At 40.5% G+C, this 12,948-nt stretch overlaps 2 protein-coding genes across 2 annotated transcripts; one reads left to right on the top strand and one right to left on the bottom strand.

The window, feature by feature from the left end:
• The first annotated feature begins 3,209 nt into the window (after positions 1-3,209).
• Positions 3,210-4,898, top strand: LOC137065808 (uncharacterized). The gene is made up of 2 exons (XM_067437329.1): positions 3,210-4,507; positions 4,841-4,898. The coding sequence occupies exon 1, from the start codon at positions 3,252-3,254 to the stop codon at positions 4,164-4,166; it is 915 nt and encodes a 304-aa protein (XP_067293430.1). The 5' UTR covers positions 3,210-3,251; the 3' UTR covers positions 4,167-4,507; positions 4,841-4,898.
• A 2,492-nt stretch (positions 4,899-7,390) lies between these two features.
• On the bottom strand, positions 7,391-11,565 carry sox8b (SRY-box transcription factor 8b). The gene is made up of 3 exons (XM_067437323.1): positions 11,003-11,565; positions 10,051-10,280; positions 7,391-9,261 (listed from the first exon to the last, which is right to left on the bottom strand). Exons 1-3 carry the CDS (start codon positions 11,392-11,394, stop codon positions 8,555-8,557), a joined length of 1,329 nt encoding a protein of 442 aa, XP_067293424.1. The 5' UTR covers positions 11,395-11,565; the 3' UTR covers positions 7,391-8,554.
• Positions 11,566-12,948: the final 1,383 nt, after the last annotated feature.

Genomic DNA, 12,948 nt, shown 5'->3' on the forward strand with positions numbered 1-12,948 from the left:
TCAAGGTAAGAGTCAAGACACCTAGAGGCACGGAGAGAGCTCATGAAATGATCTGTTATGGGTTGGATGAAATTGCAAAAGTTCACAGAGTAATCAATGCACAACAACTCAAGAAGTTTTTCCCTGATACCAACCTGGAAGATCTTCACAGACCAGAACATGTTGAGCTTCTCATAAGCCACCGTGAAGGAAGACTTGCTCCACAGAGAGTAAAGGTAGTAGGAGATCTTGTCCTGTGGGAAAGCCCTTTAGGAAAGATCGTTGGTGGAGCACATCCAGACCTCTGTGAAGTAGTGGACATGGCCCTGCACAATTCTGAAACTCATTTTGCACGATCAATGAGAATCACAGCAGTGAAGTATCAAGAAATTGCTGAGATGCAAGAATCGAGAGCTGAAACCAGAACCACTGTTATGGGCAGAGAGTTCTTGGACTGGTGGAAGTGGGACAGCATTGGTGCAGCCTGCGAACCCATGTGTGGAGGATGTCGTTGTGGTAACTGTCAACCAGGAGGCAAAGACATGACTCTTAGTGAAGAAAGAGAGCTTGAGATAATCAGGCAAGGCCTCAGGTATGTGGAGTCAGATGAGCATAGTCAGGAGCCTCACTGGGACACAAAATATCCTTGGATTGAAGATCCAAGTTCCCTGCCCAACAACAAAAGTGCAGTGGGAGCCACGTTTCTGAGGACGGAAAAACAGCTCAAAAGAGAACCAGGTTGGCGTGCAGCATACACAACTCAAGTCCATGAGATGGTGGAAAGGAAGGCAGCAAAGAAACTCACTAGAAAGAACATTACTGATTGGAAAGGTCCAGTATGGTACATCAGTCACTTGATAGCACCAAACCCACACTCTATAACAACACCTGTCCGACTGGTATGGAACAGCAGCCAGAGGTTTAGAGGAATCAGCATGAATGACCTTCTCCTGAAAGGACCTGATGTACTTAATCCCATTCGAGCAGTACTGCTAAGGTTCAGGAGAGGAATCCATGCTGCTATCGGCGACATCAAAAAGATGTATAATTCAGTGTGGCTTGAAGACCTGGAGATGCACCTCCATAGATTTCTCTGGAGAGACAGTGAAGATGGAGAAATTGAGGAATATGCCATCACCAGGGTCAATATTGGTGATCGACCAGCAGGGTGCATCGCACAACTAGCCATGAGAGAGACAGCGAAGTTGCCCATGTTCACTCATCTGAAAGAGGAACAGAGAGTCCTTGAAGAGGATTCCTATGTAGACGACATCCTTACATCCCACAATGACCTGGAAAAACTCGACGGGACAACCAAAAAAGTAGAAGAAATTCTGAAGGCAGGTGGATTCCTCCTCAAGCCGTGGGTCCGATCAGGCCAAAGTGGGAGGCAAACATCTGCATCAGAACATCCAGATGAAATCTTCATCCTCCCCAATCAACTAAGAGAAGGAGACAACAGAGCGCTTGGAGTTGGGTACTTGGTCGAAGCAGACAAACTGTACCTCATGACCTCAATAAACTTCTCAAAGAGAAAAAAGAAGATGAGGATCAGTCAAAATCTCGTTGGACAGGAAGTGAGAAGTAAAACTCCAAATCCACTGACTAGAAGACAACTGCTCAGCCAAGTAGCAAGTTTGTATGACCCAATAGGCCTTGCAACACCTGCCAAACAGAAAGGAGCCATTTTAGTCAGAAAAGCATTTCAAGAAACTGGAGGCAAAACTCTAACAAGAGACACGTGGGACACGCCTCTGTCTGAGAAACTTAGAGAAGAAGCCATCCACCTGTTTGAGGAATACACACGCCTCAACCAAATTACCTTCCATAGAAGCCTTACACCAGTCAAAAGGATTGGAGAACCCTGGGGAATAACATTCTCAGATGGGAGTGACCAGAGTTATGGAGCTGTGGCATACTTCAGATGGGAGACAGAGCAAGGCATCCTAGTCCGACTTGTTGAGTCCAAAGCCAAGCTTACACCACTTGACCAAAAGGGAGAACCAGTGAAGGCTGAGCTCTGTGGTGGTGTGTTCGCTGCAAGACTCAGGAAATACATTGAAAAGCACAGTCGGATGCAAGTAGAACGTTGGCTCCATCTGCTAGATAGTCAAACTGTGCTGGGTGCAATCCAAAGAGACAGTTATGGGTACCAGACCTTTTTTGCAAACAGAGTGGGAGAGATCCAGAAGTCCACATCAGTTGAGGACTGGAGATGGATTCCAGGTGAGCAAAACATTGCTGACCTCACGACAAGAGGAGCAACCCCAGAGGACCTCAAAGAGAACTCTGTGTGGCAAAATGGCCCAGAATTTTTGAAACGACCTGTAGAGGATTGGCCGACAAAGTCAGCCAAAGATGTCGCTGCAGATGCAAGAGAAGGTATAAACAAGCTCCAAAGAAAATGTTTTACAGCAGCACTGACCCGAGCACAGGTGGGAAAAAAGCCCCAACATGCTCCACATAGCACTACAATACCAAAATCTCCAACCTCTGACCAAAATAAAGACCTGCAAAGCAGCCCTAGCGGAAGCGGGCCCCAAATCCAAGTCCGGAGACTACCTTCTGGTTCTTCAGTGGGGAAGATCCTTAACATCAGTAAATTCAGCAGTTTAACCAAATTGATAAGAGTCACTGCCTGGGTGTGGAGAGCTGCCACAAAGTGGAAAGGAATGCTGGCCAAGACCACCACCACGAGCAAGCCGAAGAAGAAGATTTCTTCAGCTCTTGAGATCAAGTCCAAAGTAAAGGAAGCTACACTTACCATCATAGAGTGTGAAGATGCACTCAGGGATCTCTTCCTTGCGGCTCAAAAGGAGGTAACCTTGCCAGACACCACACTCAGCAGGCTCGCTGTGGTCAAGGAGGAAAACACTGGACTTTTGCTTTGTGGAGGAAGATTCCAAATCTTTAATGAAGAAAAAACTGCAGTACCAATCTTGCCCTGCACATCATGGGTATCTACTCTTCTAGCTCAAGAAGCCCACAGGGCAAACCATGAAGATATCGCAGGCACACTACTCCGGATGAGAAGGAAAGCATGGGTGGTAAGAGGCCGGAAACTAGCTCAGAAGATTGTTGATAATTGTGTGACATGCAGGAAACTTAAGGCCCGAAGATGCCAACAGATCATGAGTGACCTTCCATCGGAGAGAATAACACCAGCCAATCCATTTGAGTACACAACAGTGTAACAGTTTGGACCTTATGAAGTGAAGGATGAGGTGAGGAAAAAAGTGAAACTCAAGGTGTGGGGAGTTGTCTTTTGCTGCATGGTGTCAAGAGCTATGCACACAGACCTTGTCAGTGACCAGTCAGCTGAAGGCTTCCTGTTAGCCTACCAAAGATTTACAGCACTGAGAGGGCATCCGAGGAAATTGTGGTCGGATCCTGGAAAAAACTTTGTTGGAGCCAGACCTGCCCTTGAAGAGCTCTACATGTTTCTGGACCGACTGGAGAAATCAAAGCTTGAAAACGAAGTTTCCAAGCATGGCACAGAATGGAGCTGGAAGATTCATCCAGCAGACTCGCCTCACAGAAACGGAGCTGCTGAAGCTGCTGTCCGGACTGTGAAGAGAGCTTTACCAAATCTGGGAGGTAATGGAGTCTTCACATGGGGGGAATTTCAAACGTTCCTTTTTATGGCTTCCAACCTCGCCAATGAACGGCCTATTGATGCGAGGACTCAGAGCAGGGAGGACTGTGTAGGATACATAAGCCCAAATTCACTTCTTCTCGGTAGAACTGGACCCAGAGGAGATCCAGGAACCTTTGACTTTGAAGGCTACTCTTACAAGAGATTAAGAACCATCCAAACAGAAGTTGACAGGTTCTGGAGAAAATGGAGTCAGTTAGCTGGACCAAACCTGTTTGTCCGGACTAAGTGGCACACAGCTCACAGGAATGTGGCAATTGGAGATGTTGTCTGGATGGCTGACCAGAATGCCTTGAGAGGTCAGTTCAGGCTTGCCAGAGTCATTGACGTTAACACTGACAACAAAGGAATTGTGAGGGATGTACATCTCAGATCCTTCCCCAGCTACTCAGTCCCAACTGTGAAGCCTACTAAAAAGATGAAAGATCATTCAATCAAGATACCTGCAACAGTTCTTCACAGGGATGTCAGACGGATAGTTGTCTTGCTTCCAGTAGAAGAGCAGCAACGTGATCAAATAGAGAGTAACTAAATTGAACATCACAGTACTGTGTGACCTCCTTGGGTTGAAGAACCAGGAGGTCAAGTGGGAGGTGTTGTGTCAAGTCATGATTACAAGCTATACTGAGCAGTTAAGCCTAAATTCATTCAGGGCACTCAAAGCACTCCCAAACTGCAGGGGGCAACCATGCAAGCGGAGCTGTTGGAACCAACTTGCAGGAAGTGCTCTGGGGGACCATATTAATTGTGCACCCACAAGGAGAGCATGTGCATGGCATTGAGATGCTTAGTAAAAGCTTGCTTGTTTCTCTTACTCATTCCTAAAAGGAGATACTAATGACCACAGCTCCTGATCATCCGAAGACGCAACTGGTAGGACAGAATAGGATGGAATGTGTTGAAATCTGTTAAATTCATGCTTTTATATTACGTTTTGTTTGGTTGTAAAATACAATTTAAGTTAAATAGTGAATACTTTATGTGAACATAGTACTTGAAGGTTTAAACATGTGCATTGTTGAATTTAGATAAGTTTAATCATGGTATTGATTGTTAACTATTAAGAAATACCAGGTTAATCTAAATGACTAAATGCTTGTTTGGTTTGGTTTGAGGATTCAGTAACATTTATTTGTACTTATTTTGAGAAAGTGAAATTGAGATTTATTTGTAACTAATTCATGGTTTTGTCTGTGTATTTTAAAGGTTATCAACCTATTCTGTTCCACCCTTATGAGAATAAAAAATCATAAAGTGAACAGTTTTGAGTTGTCCTTTGCGTTCATCAAGGAAAAAGCAGTTTTCAAGTTTCTGCAGAGCTGTGGTCAGCCATAAAAAGCACACACAACTTGACAGCAAGATTAAACATTTTTAAATTGACAAATAAATCCATGTTTCCTAATGATATCTCCCAGTGGTGGCATGTACAGGGTAAAAAATCAGCGGTCCTAGCACTGAGCCCTGGGGTACTCCAAACTGAACCGGTCGATATAACACCTCTTCATTTATTGCTACAAACTGATGATGGTGAACCATGCTGATGGAAATGCAGTTTGGAAATGTCTGAAAATGTTGATGCTTTATTTCTTGTTGATTTAACCACTGTATCAAATAAAAACCTAGGGTTGTGTCTGTGTCCTTCTAAGAGAATCGAAAAATATGCCAACATATGTGTGTTTGCTTTACTCATCTTGTTTCACTCTGAACAAGATGAGTAAGATGCAGTTAGTAATGATTTCTAATCTGAAGGATGTTTGAGAGTGAAATGAGACTCATGTGCCTTTATTAAATGCACTTGAGTCACGTCTGCTCTCTCTTAAGAGTTCCTCCTCAAACTATCTGGCCAACACAAGAGGAAATGAGAGTTTAACAGAGAAAAACAAGTCTCCCTAAAGCCACCCACATCCCATCTGCTCATTAATTATCAGTTTTATTATTATCATCGCTGTTGTCACGATTATGAGCCGAAGTTTTCCTAATTGCCATACTGGTCATCGGGCTGTATTCCTGTTAAACAGTACAGTGTGGAAAAAAAATTCACCCGTGTGCATGTAATCATCCATTCACATCCCTCCTAATGACTGTCAGTTTTCCTGCCCCTCCATTTTCTGTCCAATTAATTCTTTTCTTACTTGCCGGAGAAAGAGAGACAATAGAGCCCTCCACTACATAATAGAATAGATCATTAAAATTCAGCAGTTCTTTGCGGTGGCACCGTGCTTCCTCCCTGGACTGCTTGGCATGAATGCCAGACCTCGCTTTGAAATTCTACCCAGCAGACCACAAGCCGCCCCAGACACTTCTCACTCCCTTCTGCACTCGCAGAATTAACTCTGAATCTACCTCATGCCAGAGGTTTTTGAGCAGCTGACATGTATTTCCCATGTTCACACTGTAAAGATGAACTGAATGTGGTGCGTTTAAACTTCTGACAAACAAGTTCCATGTATGACTAAAATCAAGTGTGATTAAAATATGAAATATCTATTTGAAACATGAATATTGTATTGGAATGGACAGTTGTATTGTAATGGACAGCACTGCATCTTTATAAGGTTGCGGTAAGCATTGTTTATGTCTTGTAGAATCTTAACTGAATTCAACTGTTATCATAATTAGTTATGGTACGAAAATTACAAAACCTTTTGTTTAATAAAATCATGGCAGCCCCTCTTGACACTGACAGCTGCTGCTTTAGTTGCAGATGTAAGACAAACTGCAGCAGCTGCTTGAAACAGAGAGTTATTATGTCCTAAAGTAAAAAAAAAAAAACGATGTAATATCTCTTGGTGATGGTAATATATATAAGGTATATAATATAATAATATTATATAATATATATAGGATGGCTACCACTAGCAAAAGCTTCTGCTTTTTTTGGATCACCTTCTTTCTTTTTCTTAATATATTTTAGTAATTCTCATGAATTAGGTATCATTCAAAAGCTTACAAACTCTAAATTCATCAGGTTGCATTACCATGGAAACAGTACTCTAAATTCTTCTAGCTGGCTCGTCCCCCTAGAGGCTGGTGTCAGGTTTCATATTGTACATTTTTGTTTTTACTACTTTATAATCGAAACCTTTTCTAATATTGATAAAACACATACTGTCGGAAAGGTCAGAGTCTCAAGATTCCATATTTGATCCATGATATTTGGACAGAAATTTAGTAATTTGTTAAAAGAGAATGCATAAAAAACACCAATGGAATGTGTTTACACTTGTGATATCAACTTTAAATTTGGGACACAGCTTGGTTAGACATATGGCTTTGATTTTATATTAATTTTAGAATAAAAACTATTTAGTAATATATATATATATATATATATATATATATATATATATATATATATATATATATATATATATATATATATATTACTAAATAGTTTTTATTCTAAAATTAATATAAAATCAAAGCCATATGTCTAACCAAGCTGTGTCCCAAATTTGAAGTCCAATATATATATATATATTTATATATATATATCAAATAAAAAAATATTTAGTACAGTATGTTAACTTACAGTAAATTTAAACGTACAAAACTTTTTTGAAGTGCTTTAACTTCCGCAATAATCAGTGTCTTTCAAACAAGACCAAACTTCTATACTCCAAAGCATTCTTGAATTACAGCCATTTAAGTTCGGATAGTTATATTTAAGTAATTTTTAATCAAGTGATGTTTTCACAAAAAAGACACTAAAACAAACTAAATGCAATAGAAGCAACACAATAGTAGCCACCGGCTTAGATAGTTACATTTTAGACAGTAAGCTTTAAGATATATTTTTATTTTTGTACACAAATATTGTCAGCAATGACTGTTAGACAATGTTAGAACAATGCAGTGTAAACACTGTTTTGTGTGCTTGTTTTACAGCCTAAAATGTAATCAAAATGTTCAACTGACTGCTGTATAATTAAAGAAATCGCTTTAATTCATGACAGTCAATGACAATACGCATGTGATATCAATGACCGGATATTAAAAATGTAATTATTAATGAACTTACTGCAAATTAAGAGCCTTTGACATGTTAAAGTGCTCACTAAAATTATGCACACAAAGACAATACAAGTATTTTTCATTGCTAACCATTTTTTCAGTGATTTGATTTATTTTAGAGTTAGCTTGAGCACAAAACAAGGTTTTGTCTCATCACTCACAGATATTTTCCCCACAGGAATGCTTTAAAAATATCGATTCAACTAACTATTGAAATGACCATCCATTAATATGGCTGTGTTTATCAAAAAGAAGCTTTAAAGAAACTCTTGTAGGAGGATCTCTGCTGGCTGCACAGGCAAAATTGCATCACATTTAGCACCAACACCAGAGGCGGACAGTAGTGGAGCATTTTTTACTTTCCAAGTATATTTACTTGATCATTGTTCTTCTTTGGAAAAAGTTTACGTCAAAACATTATATTGTACTTTCTACTCCACTGGGTTTCATATCAAATATCATTTAATACTTAATTACATCGAAAATGCAGTGCTGAATACTTTTACTCAAGTAAAAGTATTTCAAATACATTACAAGTAAGAAAGTACTATATATTTAATGTAATTAAGAGTTAAAGGTAAAAAAAACCAACAACTTGTATTTATGAAATGTAGTACAGTAACAAGTATGACATGATATATTATGCTATGGAATGTAGTGAAGTAAAAGTTTTCCAAAGAAAAACACTGATAAAGTATATACTTCAAAAATGTACTTGAGTAGAAAGTAACAATACTCTACTACTGTCCACCTCTGACTAACAGTCAATGTTTTGATGTGTGTGAGCAATCAAATGATGTGGAAAAATCAGCAGGCACTTATTTCATAGTTAGTTGGCACAAACCCCCTCAGCTGATGCTGTCCTTCATCATAACAACGGACACAGTACAACAACGTGGCTGGGCCTTATGGCCTGGATAACGTGGTGTAAATCGGCTGATCCCAGTTGGTGGTGGGACTGTGGGAGGGAGGAATGGACAGGCTGTTGAGTATGGGGTTTGCGTACGGCCTCCGCGAGGAATGGAAGTAAGGGTACTGGTAGAGGCCGGATGGGTAGCTGGTGTAAGGGCTGTAATAGCTGGAGCTTTGAAGGTCTGTATAGTCACACTGAGTGCTGGCGAATGAAGTGGCGCATGCATGTGGGCTGTAAATGCTGTACTCGGAGTGTGAGGGCGAGGGCGAGTGCTCGCTGTAGTGATTCGGGCTTAGCTGCTCAGTTTTAATGTGAGCTCTGTGCTGGCTCACTTCACTCGTGCCAGGTGAGGAGGATGCCACCAGCCCTTTGCGGCTCCAGGAAGAGTGGCCGTAAGATGAAGCGTAAGCTCCTCCAGAGCTGGCGTTCGGCCCGTGACCGTGCTCCGAGGTAATGGGCGTTGAAGCGGCTCCGGCATGGCCAGTTAGAGGCAAGTACTGGTCAAACTCGTGCACATCAAAGGTTTCCATGTTGCTGATGACGTCTGTGCTGAGCTCAGAAATGTCAACATTGCTGAAGTCGATATTCTGTCGACTGCTGTCAAGCAGACGTCTTCCTTCATGCTTTGAGTCGTGCTTTCCTCCATGATGGAGGTCTGTTTTAGGTGTTGTCGGGGGCGTTGGGGGTCCATGAGGCTGACCTAAGAAATAATCACCACAAAATGATGTTTTGGGTTATACATTTTAATTTTTCATACTATAGGCAAGACAAGGCAAGGTTATTTATAAAGCACATTTCATACCCTTTGAAAGTGCTTTACACAAAAAAAGGAATTAAAATAATCAAAAAACAAAAGAAAGGGAAATTTAAACAGTTATAAAAAGAAAAACACAGATTATACACTAAAAAGACACTGGTGTATCATACTTTTACATCTGCTTGTTTTTCTGTGAGATCCGTGAGATTTTCCCATGTTGATTGTACTGTGTGTTCTTTCGGCATGCCTAAGTGATCTATTGGACATCTCGATTTCTCACCTAAATCCTGACAGGAAGAGCAGAATCGGTCCCCAACCTTAGTTTTGCCAAGTCTGCGTTTGTCCCGCGAAATTGGGCTACTTTAACACTGTTGCCGCTGGCTGTTTTTCATGACCGCGTGTTGAAGTGACCCCAATTATGTGATATTTAGCCCCGGAAATGCTAATTTTACCAGGGAACCCTGCCAAAACACATATATTTTACCCCTCAGAATGCATTTTGTTTTACCAGGGAACCCCCAAAATGTGATTTGGCTTGTTTTGGGCTAGTTTTGAGTTTCAATTAGGCGGGTTTTGTTGTGAAAATCTGGCAACCCTCTTTCACATTAAACTCACTACTCTACCACAGACTCAGACCATCAGCATGGTTTCTTCTCTCAATTTCCCAATTACCATTTCAGAATAATTCATCTTTAGCTATGAATCGCTCCACATGTAGAGTGTGTCTCTCACCTGTATGATCAGAGATATGATCCGATGAGCTTGCCAACCGCCCCATTCCAGGTTCAGCTTTATACATGTGATGGGTTAGATCAACGCCGGCGTCAGATTCACTCTGACCTGGCTTCACACTCTTCCGTCGCCTCGGCTGGTATTTATAATCCGGGTGATCTTTCTTGTGCTGAACTCTCAATCTTTCGGCTTCTTCCACGAACGGTCTCTTTTCGTTCTCCGTCAGCAGTCTGTTGAGTGACATGCATATCAGTCACAATTAACTTTCAGTCACTCAGAATAATATGTATCAATATTTATTCAGTTATTGACAAGAGAGAGGAAATGGATTTGAGATGGAAATCGGAGCGTTGCCCAGTAAGATACAATAAGTTTGAACTGAATAAGGAACTTCAGACCAAAACAATACTAAATTAGAACACATGTGAGCCTGGAGCTCAACACCAGTCCTGCGTCTCTCGGGTATATCTGAGGCAATAGCCAACAATACACTGTGTGGATCAAAATTATAATATTTTCTTTTATGCCAAAAAATCCTTTGGATATTAAGATCATGTTCCATGAAGAGATTTAGTAAATGTCCTACCGTAAATATATCAAAAATGTATATTAGTACTAATATGCAGTGCTAAGGACTTCGTTTGGGTGACTTTAAAGGAAAATTTCTCAATATTTAGATTTTTTTGCACCCTCAGATTCCAGATTTCCAAATATTGTCCTAACAAACCACTCATCAATGGAAGGCTTATTTATTCGGCTTTCAGGTGATATTTAAATCTCAATATCTCTCAAAATCTGAAGTAAATATATAATAAAAATGCTAATAATGCGCTAAAGAGTATACCCAGTGTATATAATAAATTAAAATAGTTATAGGTCAGTTTTTTTGTTTTTGTTTTGTAAGTGGTATTAAATGAAGCTCATCTAATAAAACTATTATCAAAGTAAGTACCTCCAGAGTTTCCCGAGGGTTTTGCTGAGCTCGGCGTTGTGTAGGTGCGGGTACTGATCCGCCAATTTCCTGCGAGCGGCTTGAGCCCAAACCATGAACGCGTTCATCGGTCTCTTGACGTGCGGTTTGTTCTTGAGCGCGCCGCTACCCCGCGCTGGCATGGGCACCAAAGACCAGTCATAACCCTTCAGCACCTGCGACACCGCGTCTCTGATGCACGCCGGGAATCTGTCTTCCTCATCTTCCAGCTTTTTACCCATTCTCGTTAAGATGAGTGAAGTGTGGCCAGATCCAGCGGGAGATGAAGGTGCGTCCGAGTCCGACTCTTCCTGAGACATCGAGCAGGATGAACCGGCCGGGCTGCACGGCGACTTATCCTGCTCCTCGGTCATGATCACTTCTGATTGTAAACCTGAGATGCTCAAATCCAACTCCTTTAGTATTTCTCCTAGATCCAGAAAGTTTCAGAGACCGTTACAGTCCATCCAAGATGATACAAGCGCAATGATAGAGCTCATCACTGTTATTCTGGCTTTGACGCGCCTTTACGCGAGGACTGTCGCTCCTCCTGCCGCCTCTCGTTGGTGGACTCTGTGGCCATGATACATTTCCATTGGTTAACCGCATTTCACAATGAGGTAATTTGATATATTTTATTTACTTATTTATTTTCATTACCAGTAAGTTTTGCATTTTCCAATGCAAAACATTGGGCAACTACATTTTTTGAACAGTGGGTAAAAGGGTGTGAGAGTATATGTAAAAATATAAGATATATAAGCCTGCATTTATTTGTTTTTGATTTACAGTCCAACTAAAAATGATTCAGACACAGATATAATGTTCCTCTAGTTTGTGTGCAGGACACTATAGTTAATTTCTGTAAGTGAGGAGAGCTAAATAAAGTCAACTGTGACATATTATACCCCAAAATCCTTCATACACTGACTACCAGTAAAACTGATTATTTGGGCAGTTATTTGGAAGTGTTGTTTCTTTAATTGCTTATGTGACCTTTGACACCACAGACTGAACTAAATGAAGCATTGCTTGCTCATTGGTTGAGCTAAACTGGCATTATGTAATCGTGTCCTTAAAATTAAGTTGATTGTGATCCATTTCACACCTTTCTATCAAAGTTATCTGACATTATCAAGATGAGTTTTTTCTGACACAGTTTTACTCTGAGCTGTTTTCATATTTTCTTACCATTTTCTAAACTATAGTGAATAAACTGTGATAATGTAAGGAAATGTCTGAATAAATGCTGGTTTAACTTTATCTGCACTAGTATTCACTTAGACTTTTAGCGTTAAAATGTAAATTAAGTAAAAGACAAGTATGTCACATTTTCAGTCACAGAAACTTTTATGGCTTTACATTTTTTATAGAAATATTACATAATTAGCAACCTGCCAGAACTGACACTTTACTTGATTTCTAGCATCTGTAAAATCACATTTTTCCATCTTCACATTTTATCTAAATTATGCAACCTGGTCTCACAGAATTCCGTGAAATAAAGACGGACCCTTAGCTCAAAAATCTGTGGTAGTTTCACAGAATCGCTGAAAATTCAATGATGGGTCCACGGAAGTGATGCCTACGTATGCCAATGACAGGCAGCATCCATGGTCCGCACATGGATTCCCTGTTCCAACCATAGCCCGTAAAAAAACAACACCTTATCCCAACACCTTATATTAATCAGTTTGATTCAGTGAGCACAATTTTATTTACATTCATTTTATTTTCATTCACACACGTTTTGAACGCGTAACTCAATCCCTTCCCTAAACCTACCCATTTGTGAAATTATAAAAAACAGGATATAACAGGCAGATACACAGATACTGCAGGCACAATTTATTCAGAAAGTACAAATATTCCAAGTGTATCGAGGCCAAACGATTGATTTGTGTGAAGAAAATCCCCAAAAGTGATCA

Source organism: Pseudorasbora parva, unplaced genomic scaffold, assembly GCF_024679245.1.
Source record: "Pseudorasbora parva isolate DD20220531a unplaced genomic scaffold, ASM2467924v1 scaffold_31, whole genome shotgun sequence".
Taxonomy (NCBI): Eukaryota; Metazoa; Chordata; class Actinopteri; order Cypriniformes; family Gobionidae; genus Pseudorasbora; species Pseudorasbora parva.